Genomic DNA, 23,878 nt, shown 5'->3' with positions numbered 1-23,878 from the left:
CCCAAAAGCAACTGCATAAAACAGTTGCCAGACTGTCATTACATGGCTGCTCAGCTGGGCTGAGACTGAACTGAGCAGGCCAGTAAAGTTATACTCATCTTGAAGCCATTCCCAAATGATCCATGCTCTGGTGACATACTGCATTATGCTGTTGGAAGTAACTGTTACCAGAATAATAAATTGTGAGCATGAAGTGATGCAACACTTGGTCATTAATAATGTTTAAACAGGATACGGCATTCAGATGATGATCTGGCAATATTGGAATACAGATGAGCAAAAGTTGCAGCCAATAACTTGGGCAAGAGAACAGAATTCTCAACTACTGTTTGGACAGAAAGCAAGTTTTATACTCTTGGCCAGTTCAAAATCTAATTTGAACTTATTAATAATTGCTTTACAATTGTTAAAGCTTTGGTGAAGCAAGAAAATGAACATGGAGATCAGGATGCAAGCCAATTGTGATATGTAACATTCTTATCATGAACAGCCTTAGTGATTTATTGGAAAACCAAGGTTTGGATAAAGGACGAGAAGTTAAGGTGGTTTGTGAAATAAAGGATATCATCCCTAAAAGAATAATTTCACTGACAAGATCTGAGCAAATGTTGACACCAGAAGATTCGAAACAGTAATCTGACCAAGGAAAAGAAATCTTGCAGATCATCCCATTTTGCATTCTTGTAATGGCAAACAATAAGAGGTTGTGAATGACAAAAGAAAGGCTCCCATTAGAGAAGAGACTACCAAGTTGTGATCTGAGGTGCACACAGGACCTCAGACAGGTCATCAGTAATTGCAAAAGCCTCCACACCTTGACGAGCTGGATCCACATGACTAGAAAAACAGAACACAGCTGGAGCTGCAAACATTAAAATTGCCAAAGAAAATTAGGTGACAGTTAGGAAAGTTGGACCAAAGAAAGTCCAGTTTCAAAGAAAGGAAGTCAGAGTTTAAGTGATTATTAGAGATGGGAGAACGATATAGGCAACAGATGAATTTGACAGAATGGAGTACAGAGATTTTACGACAGAGGATATTCTAAATTAATAAGTAGCTGACAGAGAATATTGCAGTGGACATATGCACAAGTACCACTTTTGAAGTGAAAAGAATTGTACAGCAAATAATTAGGCCAACTGATATTAGTAGTGGTTGAATCAAATAACTGGGATTTTGGTTCATCCAACAGCGGGCCACTTTTGCTCACCAAAAGTAGCCCACTGGTCACTCATATCCTTTCATCCAGGCTTTGAGTCAAGCAAACCTTCTCACTCATTTAAAGTTTGAGAACGTTTCGGCCCCAAGGCTTCTAATCATTCGCCTTACCGGATGAGGCTGATTCCCTCGAGTGCCAGCTATCCTGAGGAAAACTTTAGAGGGGAACCAGCTACTAGATGGTTCGATTAGTCTTTCACCCGTATACCCGGGTCTGACAATCAATTTGCACATCAGAACCGCTGAGGATGATCAGTTTCCTCTGGCTTCATCCTGCCCAGGCATAGTTCACCATCTTTCGGGTCCCAATATGCACGCTATCACTGGGAAAAAAAGTGGGGCCCGGTAAACTGTACATGGAAATGGAGATCACTTGCGATTGAAACTGTGATCACATATATGTGAAATGAATAAGGAATATACGGGAGGTTAAGATCATTCATTTGTGGAAGGGAGTGGATCTGTTTGAGCAGGTACACAGAAGAGCAAAAAGATTAGTGAGGAGAAGAAAAGGATGCTCTTACCAGAATAGGCTTTAGTTTTGCAAACTACAGCATCCAGAGAGTAGACGCCTGTGAGAAGATCTGATTGAGGTGTCTAAGGTGATGAAAGTACTGAGAGAGCTGAATGCCAATGGAATCCTTCCTCTTGTTCAGACTAAGGACACAAGGTAGCATAAATTCAAACTGAGAAAGGATGGTTACAGGACAGATGTGTGGAAATTTTTCTTCAGCCAGTGGGTAGTTTGAACAAATACAAGGATGAACTAGACAAACTATTAGAGGGGATGGATAAATGGTGTAAGAAGTGATGGTCCCCCCACTTCCCTGGTTGATACTGTATAAGCTTGCATTCTTCAATCATTTGTCACTATAATACTAACCTTCTAAATGATTTACCCAGATCTGCAGTAGTTTTTCATGAATATATGCAATCACATCATCTGACATTTTAGTCTTGCTGCCACAGTTTGCCTAGTTACCAGTGAGTCTCAAGAAAAATTTTAAATCAACACCTATACTTGATAACTTGAGTGTCTTGAAATATTATCTGCAAATATATCCTTAATTCACAAAGGGGACCAAAATGAGACATGAGTAATTACAGACCTGTTGGCTTTACTTCTATCATATCTTCTTTAACCGCTGACTCCATTATTTTCCCTGGGAAAATAATGGAGTCAGCGGTTAAAGAAGTAATACAGGATCATCCAGACAGGAATGCAGTTATACTGCAGTCAGACAAGATCACCCCTTGTGATCTTGTCTGACCAATTTGATTACTCTGATGCAGTGATAAAGAAACTGGAGTCAATAAATAATTTTGATATCATATACTTGGATTTCAAGAAAACTTTTGATACTGTTGCACATAAAAAGACTACTGTACAAATTGGAGTAGTATGGTATTAATGGAAAGTTACTGCTACGCATGAAGCGATGGTTCAGTGAGAGTGGTAATCAGTGCTCTTCGTGTACTAATTTTATTAGTGTAGTCCCTCAGATTTCAGTGCTGGCCCCATTATTGTTTTTTGCAAATTCAACCCACCTAATTAAAAATTCTGAAAATTCGATCATGTTTGTTTTTGTCCATATCTGTAATCCACAACCTTTACCAATACAATATCATACTGGCAACACTTCCAATTTTCATGTGTTTTTGCATGTAAATGGATTTTGATTTTCCCAAGCATAGGGCTTCAGTTACATTTCCTGTATCATACAATATCTCTCACTAAGTTTATCAAGAGTTTTTCAATGAGGAACTTCCATATGTACCAAATGGATAGCACATGTACTGCCATACTTTGAAAATTTGAGAATATTCTATCCCAGCATTTCTCAAACTGGGGTCCGCAAAATGATCAGAAGGTATAAAGTAATATATGTTTATTTTCTTAAAAAATATACTGATAGAATCACAGCAAATTTAGTTGTAGAACTACTTATTTTCGATACGATTAGTATATAACTGTATACATATTTCAAATTATTCATTCTATGTATAGCAAATTTGATGATAAATAAAGTTATTATATATATATATATATATATATATATAATGCCATGCTACTGGCATTCATTTTGATTTACATATTTAATATCAGTTATATGTATGTATATATATATATGGGTCCGCAAACTTGTTTTGATTTTTGAAGGGGTCTGTAAATCTCAGTAGTTTGGGAACCGCTGTTCTATCCTATAATGAAAAACAGCTGGCTAATCAATGATGCACAGTTTATAAGGCATTTTTAATATGAATGGTGAACCATGTACTGTATTAATGATTTACATAAATAAAATCTCAATGTTAGAAAGAAGCAATTAATTATATGCTATTTTGAAAATATGATCAGCGAATTGAACTGCAGTAACTTTGGTTCCTCTCCTTCAAAACTGAAGTTTAAAATTGACAACTGCAAAGTACTGCATATGGGTAGCAGTAACCCCAGAGTAACATATCAATTGTGTGGAGAATGAAGAAGACCTGTGGATAATTGTGCAGTTAGATATGAAGTTTTCTGAGAGTTCAGACAGGCTGCCAGAGCAGCTCATGTGGTCTTGTCAATGATGAACAGGAATTTTGCTAACAGGGACAAGGAGCTGATTATCCCTTTGTATAAGGCAATGGTTAGGCCACACATTGGGTACAACATCAGTGTTCTACCCAGAAAATTTTGCCAGCTGGGTGGCACAACAAAGTAGCTGGGTGGAGATTGTTTGTTTGTTTGTTTGTTTGGGAATTTTTTAGGCGCATGGGCGTCTATGGCCATAGTGTGCCAGGCAGGTGGAGAAGTGTAATACTTTGCAATATTATAAAATTTTCTGTTATTTATAAATGTGATTTAAGCAATCAGGAGCAAAAATTAATTTCATAATTTAACATATGCTCCTGTTGCATTTACCTCGATTGAATAGTATGTTCGAATTAATATTGATCGAGATCAGTGAGCAGTACCATACGGTGCCGTGAGAATCGCTTAAATTTTAGCCAGATGGTCAGTTAAATACACCAGGCGGTGCACTCATTTGATAGGTCCTAGGATATAGAATACTGTACATACAGGTCTGGAGGCCTCATTTTAGGAAGGATGCAGAGCTGCTAGAACGAGTACAGAGAAGGGTAATGAGATTGGTGAGGGGAACAAAGGGTTGCTCTTACCAAGAAAGACTTAAGTTCTGTAAACTGCAGCATCTGGAGACTAGGCACCTGCAAGGTGATCTGATTGAGGTGTATAAGGCCTTGAATGGTTTGAGCAAGCTAAATGTTGATGGGATTCTTCCTCTTCCTTAAATTACACACCTGAGGGGCATAATTTCTAATTGAGGAAAGACAGTTGAAGAATAGATGTGTAGAAATAGGCCTTTAGCCAGAGGGTGGTTTATTGCTGGAACAAAGTTCTATCTGTCGTTGTGGAAGATGACAGCTTAAATAAATTAAGAACAACAAAACAAACTTTTGGAACAAATAGATGGGTGAAATGGGGAGGGTTTTTTTTTTTTTTTTTTGACTGATGCTGTATAAGTTTGCTTTCTTGTATCATATTCCTCTACTGATGCTAATGCGATATGATTTTATTTACAATAACTTAATATCATATCCGAATAAACTTTGAACTATTTTACTTATGATGAAGTAGATAAGCCAGAAATTTAACTCACGGGTTTCAATTTTAACTGATCCATTTTCTCAAGGACTAGTTCACATTTAAGCAGTACATCCATAGAACACCTACAGGACAAAATAAAATAAAATTATGCTGTACAAAATGATTTCAAATACAAGGTGGAATTTAGATCTGCAACTTTGAAAATAAAATACTCAGTCAAATCTAATAACAAGGTCCAAGGGACCAATGAAACATTTTTATTAATTCTGTTACTCATTATAATTGCAATAACACTCTTGTAAAGTTTCAAATGCAATTTTTTAGTTATATAAACCTGGGAAAAACTTGCAATATGATAAATTGAATGGTCTAGTGAAAAACTATATATCTCTCTGTCTCTCTCTCCTAGCCATTTGTGATCACAACCGATTGCTAGTTATTCAAATGAATATAGGAAAATCTCTTGGGCCATTGAAAAAAACTTGATGTGCTCTCTGCTTGCACTTCTCAATTAACATACAAGACAAAGTTACCAACATGATTACAGGCATAAGACTCAATTAAAAAAATAAATAATAAGAAAAATGCATGACATTTATATAATATACATATATATATAGCTTGAATTACAGCAGCTATCAATCACAATTAAGAACTGAAAGCTATACACCATAGATGTTTGGTCATCAACAAATCACACACTTGTATCATAAATGGGTTTGAGTGAAACATGACTGAAACTTCAGAAAGGTATACAGCATCCTGTGAGTGCATATAACCAAAAATATGCCAAGTTAGCAAAGGCATACACACATTGAACAGCTAGTAACAGTCAAACACATATGGCAATTACTGACCTGACTCAACATTAACAACACCGCCATCAAACTGAATTACCTGAATGAGCAATTATCCACTTTCAATATAATTAGTGTACTAAAACATTAGATGCAGGTTACATTCTGAATTAATTTTGGAAATCAGTCATCAGACAAAAAAAAAAAAAGTACCACTTCACATCATACATGAAACCATTTGATACTCAGAAGACCCTAAGGTGACCTATATATAAGCAACAGGAATCTGAAATGAGCACCTAAAATTCTTAATTATCGATTTAAAAATGACAACATAAGTTTCTCTTATTCCATTAGATAATAATATAAATATCCACTGTCCATATATTTTCCCACCATAGCAGCCTTAGAAATGTCTTAATTAATCGCCTGCCTTTAATATCAGATGAGCCAAGTTTTCACAGCAGCTACAGATACCAACATACTATTCTTGACTTCCAGGTAACAATCTGGGGCTTCTCATACCTGAGAAAATGTCTGTGACAGGCTCATATGAAGAATAACAGCTGATAATCAGATCAAGAGTATTGTTTTTTCTTATAGAGCTGATTTTTTTTCTGTGGTTCATAAATATAATACTTTTTAAATAGTCTCAGCATTGTTATTAGAAATCTAAATATGGTTATGTACTGTAACACTTTCACTGCTAGCTTTTCCTTACAACCTTTTGCACTTGAGACTGAAAATAATGGGATTGAGTCAATGTGGATTGGAGAGGACAGAGACATTTTTGGGCTTTCTTCTCACTATGACTGAGTTATTCAACCTCTGGCAGAGGTTCCTTGACATAAGTATCTGTTTTTTTTCACTCAAATTGGAAGAAAGTTCTAAAGTTCAGGCAGTTTTCCATCTAAGTGGATTAAAAACCCAATGTCACACGTTTACATCATGATCAATGAATGTTTTAAACAGTTCTTTTGAAAGTTCAACTCTCGTTGCATATTCTTTTTTTGTGTTTAAAGTATCATATATAATTTGGATACCATATGATATCTTCATACCATATGTCTTTGATCCTAAAAGTTCTAGCATGGAAAACAAGTTCGTCATTTGCTGGCAATGCACCATCTTCTGCGATATCAAATCCATTTAAGCACTTTTTACCTTTCAAATATTTTATCTCTTGATAAAGTTTCTTTACCATATACCTTCTACAATCATTTCTATATTCTCTCAGGCTGCCTTTGACAAAATAGGAAAATTTTATAAAAGCCCTTCGTTCAAAAAGTGACATAAAAAATGACTAAACAAAATTATTTACTGTTAAAACATAAAATGTAACCTTTCTGCCTGTGCAATCAAAATGACATCCAAAGTGTAAAATGTCTAAACATTTTTCTAAGCTAGATTGTCTGAAGAATCTAGGTTACAAAATAAAATAAAGTTTCTTAACATATAGCAAAATCCCATTACAATGAATACAGTTTTAAAAAAAAAAATTATGCCCCCCAACACTACAGGAACCTCTGGTCTGGAGTGTATCAAGAACAGTCCAACAACCAGAAAACATCTTGCAAACAGAGGTTTTGGATGAAAAGAATTATGCAGTCAGTCACACAAACCGCAATGCAGTGTAACAGCAGAGAATCTCATCAGTTTCCATCCCCTGTCAGTTAAAAAAAGATCAGTATTGGACATGGGAACATATGTTCAACATCTGAGGAGTTGAAAAAGATTGCAGAGTTCAACAAATTCCAATTCCAGTTATTCTACACTGATGGCAGTACCAGACATGGTTACAGCAGCATGAGCTAGTGGATCCAATCATACCAAATGTCAATACATCAGGTTGTTGGTGCAAGTGTGATGGTGCAGAGAGTATTTTAATGATACATATTAGGTTCCCTAATATCACTGGATCAAAGTCTAAATGTCACAGTCTACTCAGAATTATCATCCACGTACATCCCTCTATGCTTGCAGTTTATCCATCCAACAACCCTTCCATTTCTACATATTAATTTTTTCCACTGAGTCCTTATATTGCAAAAATAATCTAAAAATAAGAAAAATTAACATTACCAAAAGGGAAAAAAAGAAACTTGCATGAAAACTATCATGGGTGAACCAGTAGCACAACAGACTGGAGGGGAGAGAAAAGGGGGGAAAAATAATAATTAAAAAACCCCTAAAAATCCATGCATCTTTCTTTAACATATAGTTACTGAAAATTAAGAACACTGGTAGGGATTATTTAACAGAAGTCTAATGACACAGAATGGAACTTTTGCACTAGCTGAAAATCTTCCCACAACAATAAAAAAATAAAATAAAATAAATAAAAAGAAGTTTAGAGACTATTTATATTAAATTTTATTGCATGCACATCAATATTTAGTGCAGTATAATTTAATAAATCAGAACCCTCTGTGCCCAGCACATGCCACATTTTTGAAAATTGTCACTTTTTTTGACACCACATAAATCTGACACCTGCAGTCTCAAATTGCAAGCTGTTATACATACAGCCTAAAATATTCTGGGGCAATTCACTAATTTTTTTTTTATTAAATAATACAGTAGCTCTAATCCTAGAACCGCCACAAAATGAAGTAACTGGTATTAAGCCAAAATGTAAACCTGTGGCCATATTGGCCCAATGAGTAAAGTACTTCCCAAGAAAGAAATAAAAGTCACAGGTACAAATGCTGCCTCCAGTATGGGAGTTGCAATGGTCCAATGTTTTTTAATATAAGATATAAATCGTTCAATATAATTTCAGAAATTGATTGCTTTAAAAATAAATTACACACTACTATACTATTATGGTGGGACCTCTCTCCCAGGATTGAACCTTCATCGCAAAGGATCGATGATCCATCACCATCTATGTGGACTCTACTAGACAACAATCTCTCTGCACAAGAGACTTTCTCCCATGTGCAATGCAATGACTGGACATGACCACAGCAGCTCTGCTGTAGCATGCTGCCTGGTGTTCTGAACTGGACAAACTTTCCCAGTTCTCCTTTAAAACACCATCCCTGGGTAGGGAGGGGATGAGACATAGGCGATCACCTTCTCTTTCATCCCCATACTTCTACCTGTCACCCCCAATCTTCAGCCTCCCCTCCGCTCTACCTTTCCTGACTGTGAACGTCCAAACTGCAAGCTGCTAAACTCCAATGTCAAAAATTTAACCTAACCTTCATTTAAAACCCATCTCAGCCTTATTAAACCTCTAGCATCTACCATTTTTTTTTTTTTTTTTTACATAAGCCCTAGCCACTGAAATCTCAGGAAAATAGGTGGCAGGGCCTGCCAGAATAAATAACTATAATACAGGTGTACCTGGTCTGCCTCCATGGGGCAGAGTGTGGGAGACATCAGCCCCCAATCGGGATCCAACGGCTAAGTGGCCAGATGAACTACGGTACACAACACTACATACAATAAGGGCACAAAAGATGATATAGTTGTACACATTGACACTAATGACATTAAGAGTAGGAGACCAGCAGACTTACTTAACAAGTACAGGTCATTGTTGAAAAAGAGCCACAAATTAGGGTTGAATTTGAAAGTGTCTGCAATTCTGCCCAGACATGATAGGAGGGAGTATATGATGAGAGCCTTGTTGAACAATTCGGCCCTGGAAAGATTGTTCAAGGCTCAAGGGGTAGAATTTTTTCCAGCCTGGTCTGTACTTGTTAACAGGAGAGACTGCTTCTACAGGGACTGGATACACTTAAATAGAAAGGGTGCAAGAATATTTGCTGATGCTATCGAGGCAGTGTTAGGTGGGTCGGCAAACTACTAGCTTGGGGGGATACAAGGACTAACAGATTAACAGTAGCCACTGGCAGAGGTGAAAGTGATTCTTGCACTGCCTCTATTTGGAATTAGCAGCAGCCTAGAAAACAAGATGCAGGATATTTCAAAGACTGCTGGGAGTCATTGCGGTACAAGTAAACACATGGATTGTGTTAGGGTAGCTAAGAATAGGAACAGGTCCATGTATACTTGGGTGTACACCAATGCTAGGAGTTTGGTAAATAAATTTGATGAATTTGAGGTATTGCTCAAAACATCAACGGCAGATATTGTTGGGATATCACAGACGTGGTATCACACAGATATAAGAAGTGCAGAACTGGAATTTGGGGAGTACAATGTATACAGAACGGATAGGAAGGGAGGAGGGGTTATGCTATGCCTTAAGAAACACAAAATCCAAGGAAGTGAAGCCAGTCGACATCGCTGGACAGTGCAGTGTCGAGTCAGTTTGGTGTGACATAAGCTTTGGGAGATCAAAATTGAGAGTAGGAGTGTGCTAAAGGCCTAATGACTCTGATGAGTATAATAAGAAACTGTACAGGGAAATAGAGTGGGCCAGTAAATCAGAGAGTCTTATGTAATAGGGGATTTTAATTTCCCAGATATTGAGTGCAATTTGTGGGTTGATCAATCACACACTAGCAAGGTTTTTGTGAATTTATTGGATGATTGTTTTCTACACCAGGATGTTCGGGAGGCAACTAGAGGGAGTAATACTCTTGATCTGATTATCAGTAGTGATTCTTCATGCATTAAGAATCTGCAGATAAGGAAACCACTAGGTGGCAGTGATCACTGTGCTGAAGTGGGATTTACTCAGAGAGGTAACTACCATCAGGGATAAAGGGAAGGGTTTTTTCTTTCGAAAAGGCCACTACGATGGTCTGAAACAGTATTTAAATTCTATACAGTGGGACCAACTGATGATGTTACCAACAGCAAACTCAAAATGGGAAGGATTCAAAGAACTTATCTTGGAAGCTACTAGGCTTTACATACCAACTAAGAAATATTGGTCAAGGTTTAGGCCTAAATGGATGTCAGATGAACTAATGAGACATATGGCAGAGAAGAAAAATGCATGGGATACATATAAATTAATGGGTGACATGGAAGCCTATGATAGATATAAGCTGGTCTGTAACCAAGTTACAAAAGAGATCAGGCAGGCAAAGGCAGATTATGAGAAATCCTTGGCAAAGGATGCAAAGAATAACAGAAAAGAGTTCTTTACCTATGTAAACTCTAGTAGGAAAGGGATGAATCAGATTGGTCCACTGGATATTGATGGGTCAACAATTGAGGATCCTGCTCAGGTGGCTAACAGACTAAACGAGTATTTTGCATCTATATTCACACATGAAGAGTTATTCAGGAAGGGGAATGCCAGAGGTGAAGTAAACTCTGGCAGTGATCTACATGATTTTGTAATAACTGAGAGGAAAGTGTAGGAGAAATTGTTGAGGATAAACATAAAAAAGACACCTGAGGTGGATGGGATCTATCCAGTTATATTACAGGAGGCAGCAAAGGAAGTAAGCAAACTCTTAGCCATAATTATGAGAGCTTTGGACTCAGGGGAGGTACCCATAGAATGGAGATGTGCAAATGTGACCCCAATTCACAAAGGAGGATCAAAGGCGACACAAGTAATTATAGAGCTGTGAGTTTAACTTCTGTTCCAGGAAAATTAATGGAGGCACTGGTTAAAGAAGCACTGCAGGATTATGTAGACAAGACCTCAGTTATAGCTCTGACACAGCATGGTTTTGTTAAGGGAAAGTCTTGCCTGACCTATTTGATTGGATACTATGATGCAGTCACAAAAGAACTGGATGCAGGGAATAACTTTGATATTATATATTTGGATCTTAGAAAGGCTTTTGATACTGTTGCACATGGAAGACTCCTGCACAGATTGGAGCACTATGGCATTGGAGGCAAATTGCTGCTATGGATAAAGGGATGGTTGAGGGGAGAAGACAGAGTGGTAGTCAATGGACACTGCTCATCGTGGACTAAATGTTATTACTGGAGTCCCTCAGGGTTCACAGTGTTGAGTCCATTATTGTTTTCTGTATTTTATAAATGATAGTGATGATGGCATATTAAACTTAATGTCCAAGTTTGCAGATGATACAAAGGTTGGCAGGGTTGTTAAGGACACTGCTGACGCTATGCTGCTGCTGCTGCAACAGGATCTGTAAAAGGTTGATGGGCTGAGGAGTGGCAAATGAAGTTTAACATTGACAAATGTAAAGTACTACATATGGGAAACAGCAATCCCAGAGCAACGTATCAATTCTGTGGTACTACACTGACAGTGGTAGAGAATGAAAAGGACCCGGGGGTAATTGTGCAGGCAGATATGAAGTTCTCTGAGCAGTGCAGAAGGGCTGCAAGAGTAGCTCACGGTGTCTTGTCAATTATATAGATGAATTTTTCTAGCAGGGTTAAGGAGGTGATTATCCCCTTGTATAACGCAATGGTCAGGGCACACCTTCAGTACTGTATACAGGTCTTGAGGCCTCATTTCAAGAAGGATGTAGAGCTGGTGGAATGAGTACAGAGAAGGGCAACAAGATTAGTGAATGGAACAAAGGGTTCCTCTTACGAAGAAAGGCTTAAGTTTTGCAAATTGGTGTTTGGAGACTAGGCACCTGCGAGGCGATCTGATTGAGGTGTATAAAACTTTGAATGGTTTGAGCATGCTCAATGCCGATGGGATTCTTCCTCTTGTTCAGAATAATCACCTGAGAGAGCATAAATTCAGATTGTGGAAAGACAGATGTCGGATAGATGTGCGGAAATTTGCTTTTTAGATGCAAAGGAAGCAATATTTGTAATGTACTTGTGCCAAGAGAGATTAGAAGTCAGCGTAATCCCCAAAAGAGATATATCATTTTGCCTAGAAATCGGAGTGTCACCAAAGATAAGCATAGGAGCAGAAGAATCCTTTTTGCGAGATATAAGACAAGACTGAGTTTTAGAAGGTTTGAAATCAACTAAGTTGTCTTTGCCCCACTGGAGAATTACCTGAAGATCGGAATTTAACTTAGTTTTTTTTTTTTCCCCCCTTCACAAAAAGATTTCAAAATAATTACATTTTTATTGCAAGAGGCAAACAGCATTCAGGAGCTCATGCTTCTGAGTTAATGAAGGTACGCAGAAATGTTTTTACTTATCAAAAATCATTATAGCACAGCAGGTTAGCACAATGGTATTGGAGTTATATATAGAAAACAGCTATTATTGTATAATTTAAATAGAAATGAATAACTGCAGAAGTAACATTTTTCTAACTCATGCTTGTATTTGGTTAATCTCCAGTCTCCTTGTGTAAATAAAATTACAATGAGACTAACCTAATGGAAGCTATTCATACCTTACACAGAAGAAATAAAATTATCAAAAGGTTGCTTAACTCGCTGGAAAAGTAAAATAACTCCATAAATAAAACTGAAATATGAACGTGATGGTAGCATATATCCTTGATGTGTACATGTGACTAAAAATGCATACTGCATATGTGTAAAATATATACAGTGAAACTTCCCTTTAACGGACAGCCATGGGGAACGAAAATTTGTTCGTTAGAGAGAAGTGTCCGCTAACAAGAAGTCTGAGGGAGGAAAAAAAAAAGAAAGAAAGAAAAATCGTTAAGCGTTTAATGTAAAATTAAATTAAAATATATACAGATTTTGAACAATATTTTTGTAAATAATATACAATTACATACACAAGATATAAAGAAAAATCGTTAAACGTTTAATGTAAAATTAAATTAAATTATATACAGATTTTGCACAATATTTTTGTAAATAATATACATACAATCGTGCTATGCATATTATGACTTTATCTTAAGAAAAATGCATACAGTAATCACTTATTTTCTTCTGCACCTTCTTGAGGCTGATAATTTTGTTTTCAACATTTGAAGAAACCATCGAAAGTCCTTCAGTATCTTCTTCAGCGGCGAAAAACATTTTTAAACAATTGATTTGTGTGAGCCCTTCTATTTTCATCGGTGGTTCGTCGTTAATATGTTCTTCGACAGAATGACCTCCTTTCATTTCTTCATCCTCATGAGGAACTTCTTGAACAATATCGATGATAATGTCGTTGATATCTAGAGCACCATCTTCTGTAGTGAGGTTCGAGTCTATATCTTTGTAGCCAGGGTCACTTGTAGCTGAAGTATCGTACATTATCAATAGATGTTGAAGTTCTTGTTCTTCTTGGTGCTCCACATTGCTGTTCACAACTTCAATTTTTGCGTTTGAGAAGCCAGACTTTACAAAACAGTTCACGACAGTTTGTTTTCTAATTGCGTTTACTGAAGAGGAAATCCACTGAATCGCATCTAGGATGCTGATTTTCTTTGCAAGGTCACTCGCACATGTTACATCGTTCATGTTTGCAATGAGATGTCTTAAAACCTGTTTTCTGTAGTGAAGTTTAAAATTTTTTATTATCCCTTGATCCAAGGGCTGACACTGCAGATGTGTTTGGTGGCAGAAAAACGATTTGAATGTTGGACAATTCAATGTGTGGGTGAGATGCAGCATTACCCATGAAAAGAATAATTTTTCTGTTTTGACGAATCATGTTTTGGTTAAAGTGACTTATCCATTCGCTCATGATATCTCGTGTCATCCACGCTTTTTTATTAGACTTCCAGTCAACATTCAAAAGATTCAACTTTATGCCCTTGAAACGATAATTTTGTGGTTTTCCTATAACAAGAGGTTGTTCAAGTCTCCCAGCATATTTGTACACAATAGTACAGTCAAGCGTTCCTTAGAAATTTTTCCGCACTGGAACTTTTCGTTTTTTAGACTCTGTTTTTTCAGGAAGAGCTTTAAAAAACAATCCTGTTTCGTCACAGTTGTAAATATCCTTAGCTTCAAAATCACAACATAAACTTTCCAATTTAATGGTCCACTCTGTTACAACCCCAGTATCAACAGTAACCTTCAGTAACCAGTAACCTTCACCACTTACGGTTTTCCAAGAAATTTTATGCCAAGTTTTGAACTTGTCTAGCCATCCCACAGAAGCTTTGAACTCATTTACTCCCATAGATTTCGCAACCTCCAAAGCCTTTTCCCTAATAATAGGCCCATTAATGGGAATTTTTTTAGCACGTGCATGACAAAACCACTCATACGTAACATTGTCAATTTGAAGTCCAACAGTTTTTGGGAATGATTTTTGAAACAGATCATTTCCGTGTTGCCAAAATTGTTTGAGCGGTTCATTTTTTTCCCTTTAGGATGTCGCTTACCTGCGTCTTCCCGATTTTGAATTTTGCAGCGAGAATGCGAACACCATTTTTTTGCCGATCACAAGTATTAATGAGTTCGACTTTATCTTTTAAAGTTAAATGTTTACGAGAAGACATTGTGCTCTTCACACGACACTGAACAAAACTGTAAACTCAAACAATGAAAGGCCAACCAAATCCCCCCCCCCTGCACACACTGAATTCATCAGAAGTTTTACACGTGCCTTCAAATTCTTGAAAAAGGGTTTAGAACCGCGACGTAAACCTTGATAAAATTCAGAGAATTGGAAATAGAAAATAAACACACGATTGAGGCAATACATGGAAGAAAAGTTCCTAGAAAAAGGGCCGTGAGCTCTCCAGCAGTCCGTTATGGGGAGATCAAATTAAGTGCTAATCTAAAAAAAACAGTGCAGATTGCCTGTCCGCGTCCGTTACAGAGAATGTCCACTAGGCAGAAGCTGCAAACATGTTAAAACCAACAGAGGTGAGTTGGGGAATTTGAAAATGTCCATTGTAGAGAGATGTCCGTTACGAGAAGTTTCACTGTACATGTATTATATGTCAAATATGTTAGATACAGTACATAAAAACTCGAGAATATTTGATTCTTGGCTATTTTATTTTCAAAAGATGATGCTTAATGAAGTGGTGTAAATGTCTGTAAGATTGTGATGAGCACATATTTAATGTCCAGTGTAAAAAAATCTTTGTTTCCTGGAATCTAAAGTTCACAAATCAGATGTTTGTATATCCAAAGTTCACCATTCTATAAAATGCAGCAGCTTGATATCCAGGCAATCTGCTTATATTCACTTAATTGTTCGCCAGCTCTGTTGGCAAAATGCTTTTCCAATAGTGGCTCACTGGTTAAGTAATTTTTCTGTGACATGTTTCACCAGTCAATTGCTTTGTTATGTGCAATTTTATTTGTTGAAGTTAATATCAGAAATGCTTGTTAATATCTTAATCTAACCTGTTTACTTGCAAGCTGGGTTTCCTAGTAAAAATGTAGTGACCAGTGTTATCTATACTAAACACTGTATAGTAGGCAGTAAATCACTTGGGATTGAAAGTGATTTTAAATGAAATCAGTAGATAGCATCCTGGTGATAATAAACATTAGGTCACTGGTGCTAATCAATGGCCTAACTCAATACTCCTATCATATATAACACAATCACAGCTGAATCAATATCCAAGGCTCAGTTTAAAGTAAACTCACTAGAAAAATATTAAGTATGATACTCCAAATAAATTGTTTCATTATTTTCTGAATATCACAGTAAGGTTATTTAAAATATTTTGATAATCATTTGTTTTTCTTACTTTAGCTTCCTTAATAGATGTTAACTGTTTCTCACTTGCTTATATAACATTAAAAAAAATAAAATCCATAATTGCTTAGCAAAGCCAATATCTGTATAACAATAAGTAATTTTTTTCACAAGTATACCTTTTAGGGCCAGTTAACACATCAAGTAAATTCTTCATTCTGCTCAATTCTTTTTTTCTGTCTGAAAGAAATATATTCAAGTGTTTCAAAATAAATAGTGATTAAAAAGAAAATGAATACAATTATTACTTGTAATTACATTTATTTATGTTTATATATGACTCTTTCAGGGCTGGCACAATTTGAAATGAGTTTACTACAGACAGTGTTAGATTTTCAGGTGTTAAAGCAATATGGCATCCACATTTTGTTCATATATACATTATACAATGAACAAAACTATTCAGGCACACATATGCAAGCAGCTGCAAAAAGAGCCTTTAATCAAAAACATCACTGTACAATTTTATTCAAGAAATTACAGTTTATACCACAAATAATTATTATTTTTTAAATGTGTATTTTTATTTTAATAATTAACTGCTATGAACTTAATGAAACTAATAATGAAATATTACACTGGCATAGTAGGATCAAGTTGACCCCAGAGTCTATAGAAGTAATTCTCTAAGAAATATATACATACTTCACAAACACAAAAAACACCAAGCAGAAATAGCATCAAATGCATTTCACCTGAAATAAAAATACTAACAATAATAATAACATCATAAAAAGAAACTTTAATCCATGTAACATCAGACTATGCCTTACATGCCTAGTTATGCACTCGCAGCATGTAACTAGCAAATGGTACCTCCTTTGTTCTGCAAAAAATTTATTTTATACCTTATAACTTGTCATATACATAATGCCAAATACATTTGGACGAACTACACCCAAGAAGGAACCTGCACAGGTGAGATACTAATAACTACCCAAGACGATGTATTCTAAAAATTAACGTCTTCTTAGGATTTATTCCATTATTATGACAGTTCTCCTCAACCTAACATCAAAAAGTCATTCCTTTATTTATTTTTTTTATCTTCCCACAAAACTAACCACAACACTGAACATGAAATAGAACACAGGCAATTTCAAGCACATACAGCGTAAAAAAAAATATATATTTCAGTATTAGCAGATATTAATGATAGCAATCAGAGATAAAGCCAAGAAGAATTATAGCACTCTGCATGGTTTTCAATATTTGTAAACTAATAACTGTTTTTAATTCAGTTTTTTTAAGCTGATTTCAGAAATTTTATTCATTTTTTTTCCCTATCACGTATCGTTTTTTTTTTTCACAAATCACTTAAGTTAATGTCATGAGTTGTATTATCGAATGTATTAAGTTAGGAGTGAATACTGGGAATTTGTAAACTAAATATTTGCATGTTGGCAATGCTGCCTTCAGTCATTTTTCTTGACCTTGACAGCTCCATGCAGCAGTGTTTATCAGTGTGAATTCAGTTTATTTTTGAGTGTTAAAACATGTGCTAAATTTGAGGTATTGCTCAAGGCATCAAAGGCGGATATTGTTGGGATATCAGAGACGTGGTGTCACACAGATAAAAGGACAGAACTGGAATTTGTGGAGTACAATGTGTACAGAAAGGATAGACAGGATAGGAAGGGAGGAGGGGTTATGCTATTAGTTAAGAAACACACAAAATCCAAGGAAGTGAAGCCAGTCGGCATCGCTGGACAGTGTAGTGTCGAGTCAGTTTGGTGTGACATAAGCATTGGGAGATCAAAATTGAGAGTGGGAGTGTGCTATAGGCCTAATGACTCAGATGAGTATAATAAGAAACTGTACAGGGAAATAGAGTGGGCCAGTAAATCAGAGAGTCTTATAATGGGGGATTTTAATTTCCCAGATATTGACTGGAATTTGTGGGTTGGTCACTCACACACTAGCAAGGCTTTTGTGGATTTATTGGATGATTGTTTTCTACATTATCCAATAAAACCACAAAAGCCTTGTTCCATGTTCAGGAGGCAACTAGAGGGAGTAATACTCTTGATTTGATTACTCCCAGTAGATAGATTTTCATGAAATTTTATTAAAGTCAGACCAATACAAATCCAACAATCATTATTATTATTTATGCACAGTGTTGGACAAAAAAACTGCATCACCTTAAAAAAAAGTAACATCTGTAGTGAAATGTATAAGATATTGTTTGATTACAGTAATTTTGTTTGTCGTAAAGTAAAGGTATTGTGTCAGATAATGATTCTATTGCATTAGTCATTTCTATAAATATGGCGTTGAAAGGGAATACAAGCTCATTAGTATGCTGTTTTGGGTAGGTGTAAGCATGGCTCCATATGTTCAGTTGACACCAAGAAAAAAAAAAGTGTAGCTGTTGCTCTGGCCAAGGAAGGGCCTTCCACGCATGCTATCGCTGATAAAATAGGCTGATAAAATTGGGCAACTGTATATCTAGAAGTTGATTAACTATGCCAGGTCGTTGCAAGGCTGTAATTGCAGCTCGAGGAGGAAAACAAAATATTAAGGACTTATTTTGCTGATTTACAGTACATAATACTATTACGTTAACTTGTCATTTCAGTTTGTGCCCGTAAATGCAATAAAATGTGTTTGGTTGTCATGATTGCCATTTGCATGATTTCTCATATTTCTGTTAATTACGCATTTTACCCTTTGGGAAGATATTTATGGCAATTAGGTATATAAGGCGGAGTCTTTTTATTGGATTTCATTCACAGAGATATATATCCCATCTAACAAATGCATTTCGAACGTTTCTATAACCCACAATGCCGTGCACATTATTTGTAAAATTCACAAGTGATGCAGTTTTTTTTGTCCACCACTTTATATCATATAGGCCATTCATATACCATATATTATAGCTGAAGTGCTGGATATTAAGTTTGTTGCTGGTTTGAGGAATGAATGGTTAATGTGATGCGATGGATGTACAGAAACAAAATGTTCTGAGTTCCAGAACAAAATCCCTTGCTTTTTGCTTGTGGGTGTGTTTTAACCCTTTGCCTGTCCCGTGCATCACATGTGATACACATGACGTATTTTCTATACGCTTGTGCATCACATGTGATACACACTTACTGGAGTTTTAAATACGATAAATTTTCGATCTAAACGTGTTATAGTTTGTCTTCCAACTCAGTGTGCATCACATCTGATTCACAAAGTGCAAGAATGTGAATTATCTGAAATAATATGGTGGAGTTACTAAATATATAAAAAAACATACAAATATAAATAAAGTAGCTTTTATTTCTCATTCAATACACTACATAATATTATTTATGGTATTCATTGAAACAAGATAGGCAAAATGATTTGTCACATTCGACACATTCTGTTGAGACTTGTTTAGATTTTTTCATTGCTTCTTTGCGATTTTCCTTCGATATGATTGTGTAACAACGATACCTTCTCCGAACGAGTTTTCCATCTTCTCTTCTTGGTATATTTCATAATGTGTCATATGGGATGCACACATCCTTGCATATCCTTGGTCCGTTACATGTACCCTGACCTACTAGATATGTAAAAAATTACTCTAGAGAGTAATTTTTTACATATCTAGTAGGTATGTAACATAATAAAAGCAACTATTTTGCTTTTATTATGTAACTATTTATTATGTAACTTTATAAAAGTAACTATTTCAAACGAACGTACGGCTTAGTACATGCGAAATATATGTGGACAGGCAAAGGGTTAAATAAACAAATTATTACTATCTGCCTACATGCTTGAAATGCAGTACGTTAACTAACTGGTAAAATTTTGTTCCCTGATTATGTAACTTCACTGAAGAGGAGTCCAGTAAACTAAGACATTCTTTTTAACCATCTGAAGTATACCCCACCTCAAGTTGTTTATCATCTCCCTAATTCAGAGAAAATGCATATTTCTATCAGTTATCATTTGTACTTACCTTCATCTTTATCTATCCGAGAAATCATCCTTTTAAGTGGCTCAATATATTTGGAAAGTTGCTTGAGTTTTTCATGATATGCTTGATCATCTGCAGCTGCTTGAGAGGCAGGACTTGGAGTTGCTGTACTTGCTGCTAATTAAAGCAAAATGGAATCAATAAAGGCCTTCTTATAAGACAAAAAAAAATTCATCAAAATTTAGCCAGCAAATGACATGCAGTTTTAATTTGTCAAGATACCGTTCAAAACAACTAAGATCTCAACCATAAGAACATAAAAACAACTATGTAATGTTAAAGTCTGGTAGCAATTGTCATTTGCATGATAAGTTCCTTGAATCCTTACAACAAATTGCCATTTACTATAGCATTATTTAATAAAATATCAATTTAGTAGGATTAAATGGGTAACAATGAAGCTTTTCTTTAAAATATGCATTTTAAACTTTAGTGATAACAATTTTTTCAGGTGTATGTTTGCAATGGATATTTCTGTTAGAAAGATGTTTTGACTAAGGTATAAGTATTAAAAATCCCAACCACAACACAAACCAATATATAATAGGTAAAGATTAGTATACAACTGAAGTGACTGTTCGGAGAAAATGTATAAATGTATTTGCTAAAGTTTCACTTCATTTCAATTGTTTTTGCAAATCATTAAAGTAACTGTTTTAAAGTACTGTAAATAAAGGCAAGCCACTTTTTATGATTAAAATTTGATATTAACTTAGGTTTGGCAGCTGCTGAGAAAAAGGAAATTTAGTAAAGAAATAAGTTGTTCATCAGAATACACCTAAAAACAGACACCAAAACTTCATTAAATTTATTTTAAGGATTCAAGGAACTTTTTGCTTAAGTACAAATCCTCTGAGTAACAAATGTCAGGGGAAGGATATCAATTAAATGTGCTTGATCACATCAATATGGTTGTAATAAATGGGTAATTTTTCTTTTTTTTTGTCATAAAGAGAAGTTTAATATTTTGATAACAGAAATTTCCTTTGTAAGTATAACTGTGTTACTAAATTGTTAAATGGCCACTGCCATATGTTAATTCTGGGTTAACAATGCTTTTCTTTTTGCAAAGGAGTAGAAATGTATATCCAAACTTTTTGTAATTACATTTAAAAATCAGAATATAATATTTACTTGTGTCTCTGGCTCTAGTCTTTCTGTTTTAAGTTTTTTTATTATTATTTTTTTTTATATTTTATGAAAATACCACACACAAAACATATTTCTATTTATGGTATTATAAATACACCAAAAGGTCATTAATACTCTTTTGAGTCAAAGATTAACTGATCAATAGCCAGGATGCATGTGTTTTCAAATTCAGCAGTCAAAACTACATCACCCGCATGTGAAATAAACCTTCCTTATCCAAGAGAAAAATAATAAATATTACAAAATACTACCCTGTGGAATTCTGACCACTGTAGTTCAGAAACTGAGGGGTTTTTTTTAATAATGAAACCCTCAAGCACAGAAAAGGTACTAGAACCCACACTACTTAGTACTGTGCATAGGTTAAATTTTAGAAAACAGATGATATTTGTTGACATTAGACTTGAATTTCAGTAGATTTTGATTTTCAGGAAATACAGATGAAGAAAGGTTGTTACAAAAAACAGGAGGGATAAATGAGGAAAATGAAAAATTAGTTCTGTGCATTTGGAGTTGCAAGAAAACACTGAACATTGAAGAAACCAGCATTAGTTGAGAAGTAAGAAGGCACAGAGGCAGCCACCATCACCTACAGTGATGTAGTTAGAGAGAAAATTGGCCAACCAATTGCAAAAAAACATGGCAAATTACAACATGGGAGCTTGTTTAAAAAGTTTTCATGCTAAACATGATCAAAAGCCATGGAAATGCAGAAAGCAACTACTTGAGTTTCAAATGCAGCTTAAGAGCTGATGGCTAATGGATTTCTCCATTACTCTGGAAAAAAGTAGAGGTTAAGTCCAATGGGATGATGATAATAGGAAGGGAGGATCTACCACCCATTTTAGAAACTGGTTAGATATGAGCAAATTTCGATGCAGAAGAAGAAAAAACACCAGTAAAATAAGGAAATGCAAAAAGCGACACAAAAGAGGAGCAAGGTTTTGGAAACATGTGTGACATGTCATTAGGACTTGAAGCTTTCCAGCAATGGTCCTAGTGGGATCCAGTCATTAGCATGTTCTGCCACAAAAAATGCACATCCCATTGACTGTAATGCTGAAATTTGGCTGCCATTAATAATTCAATATGTATGCATCAGGTTGAACTTGTAAACTCTTCTAGCCTTAGCCATCTAAGGGAATAAACCTAAATTTATTTATTTATTCTTGTGACCAAGATTGTTCAGAATTAAATAAACCTACTGAGGCTGTGGATCGGGCTAGTGGGCTCTTGGCTGCTGTATGAAGCCTTTTTAAACTAACTTGAAGTATGGCTAGCACTGACATTACAAATGTAGGTGAAGAGTCCATACTTTAGCTAAGGGTTCTCCCATTAATTCTCATGTGGTAAACCTTGTGATGGATCTCAAAATCTAACCTCTTTCCCCAATACATATGGAGAAGGTATACTGATGACCAGGGCAACAAAATAGCATATTTAGCTTACTCCAATAGCAAATCTGATTCCTAAAATTCACCACTAAAATCGAGAACGATCACACCCTCCCTATCCTGGACATTATAGTAAAAAGAGTATAGCCATACTTAGTAATATCAGCCTATCACAAATTCATATGCAGGACAGTATACTAATTACAAATCACAGCTGCCTAATGATAGTATTGTCTGGGCAATTATGAATAGAACTTTATCGCACTGTTCAAACAAATCAGACAAACAGAAGGAAATCAGCAAGGTGAAAGCAGATCTTAGTAAATGGGATTACCCAGAATGAACTCAAAGTACATTGTGAAGTACTTAAAGTACTTAAAGCGAGAACTCAGGTAGTTCTCGCTTTACGAGTTTTTTTTTCTCCAAAGCGTCAAGTATCAACAAAATCGAAAATATGAACATTAATTGCAAAAAATGAATGTTAAACATTCATAAATACCACATTTCAAACCACACGCGTAGCTATACATTACAGTGTACCTAGCTTTATGATATTAATCTGTTCCAAAGACACTATCGTAATGTGAACCCAATAACACATTGTTTTTTGGCAATTCGTTCCACGACCTCAGAAGTTGAAATTTTTGTTTTTTGGCAATTCGTTCCACGACCTCAGAAGTTGAAATTTTTGCTATATAACTCTCTAAAAGGTCATTTTTATAGGGAAAATTGTATTAGTTACCAATTCAAATAATTAAAATGCACTACACTCTCATCGTTATCATATGTTCTGTTATAAGAACCAAATTTTGAATGCCTTTGCGACATTTTTCTAAAGCACATTTCTGGAGGTCACGACCATAAAACAATTTGCACTTTACAGTTTATTTGGCTTTTCTGTTACTGAAAGCAATTAGTAAACTCGATCTTCTTGCATTTGTGAAAATACAGATAGCTGGAATTTTGTGTTTTTTTGAATTATTATGATGAAATGTGTTTCCCCTTTACTGAAATTTTCAATCGTATAAAAAACAAATTTTCAGAATCTTCTCTTCATTCCTTTTTTTTTTTTTAAAGCTTCGTAAACCTGTTACTCCGTGCAAATTGTGTTAGTTGCAATTTGTGCGTTCCGTTAAAAAATGCTTATGCATGCTACTGAAATTTATAATGAAAATAGAAGACTATCTTGGAAACAAGAGCCACTTGAAGCATTTCTGAAGAAAACGACTCCTTGTGCAACAAACCAATGAGTGCCGAGCCAATAATAAGTGGTCAACGA

General features: G+C 35.5%; 1 protein-coding gene across 8 annotated transcripts in view; it reads right to left on the bottom strand.

Annotated features, from left to right (window-relative positions):
* The window catches only part of MED15 (mediator complex subunit 15), a 442,919-nt gene that overhangs the window by 101,091 nt on the left and 317,950 nt on the right, over positions 1-23,878 (bottom strand). For 7 of the 8 annotated variants that reach the window (XR_016546979.1, XM_090374288.1, XM_090374289.1 and 4 more), the window contains 3 exons: positions 20,036-20,170; positions 16,212-16,272; positions 4,884-4,953 (listed from right to left, as the gene is read on the bottom strand). Coding sequence is in view for 7 of the 8 variants with exons in the window: in XM_090374288.1 (XP_090230414.1) it covers positions 4,884-4,953; positions 16,212-16,272; positions 20,036-20,170 (266 nt within the window). In the remaining variant the exon portion in view is untranslated. The remainder of the gene's footprint in view (positions 1-4,883; positions 4,954-16,211; positions 16,273-20,035; positions 20,171-23,878) is intronic. The other variant, XM_090374290.1, reaches the window with a different exon arrangement.

The sequence above is a fragment of the Mastigoproctus giganteus genome, chromosome 5 (genome assembly GCF_048544385.1).
Source record: "Mastigoproctus giganteus isolate SK-2022 chromosome 5, ASM4854438v1, whole genome shotgun sequence".
Lineage (NCBI taxonomy): Eukaryota > Metazoa > Arthropoda > Arachnida > Uropygi > Thelyphonidae > Mastigoproctus > Mastigoproctus giganteus.
Note: the sequence above shows the minus strand (reverse complement) of the source record. Positions and strands in the feature narration are given on the sequence as shown.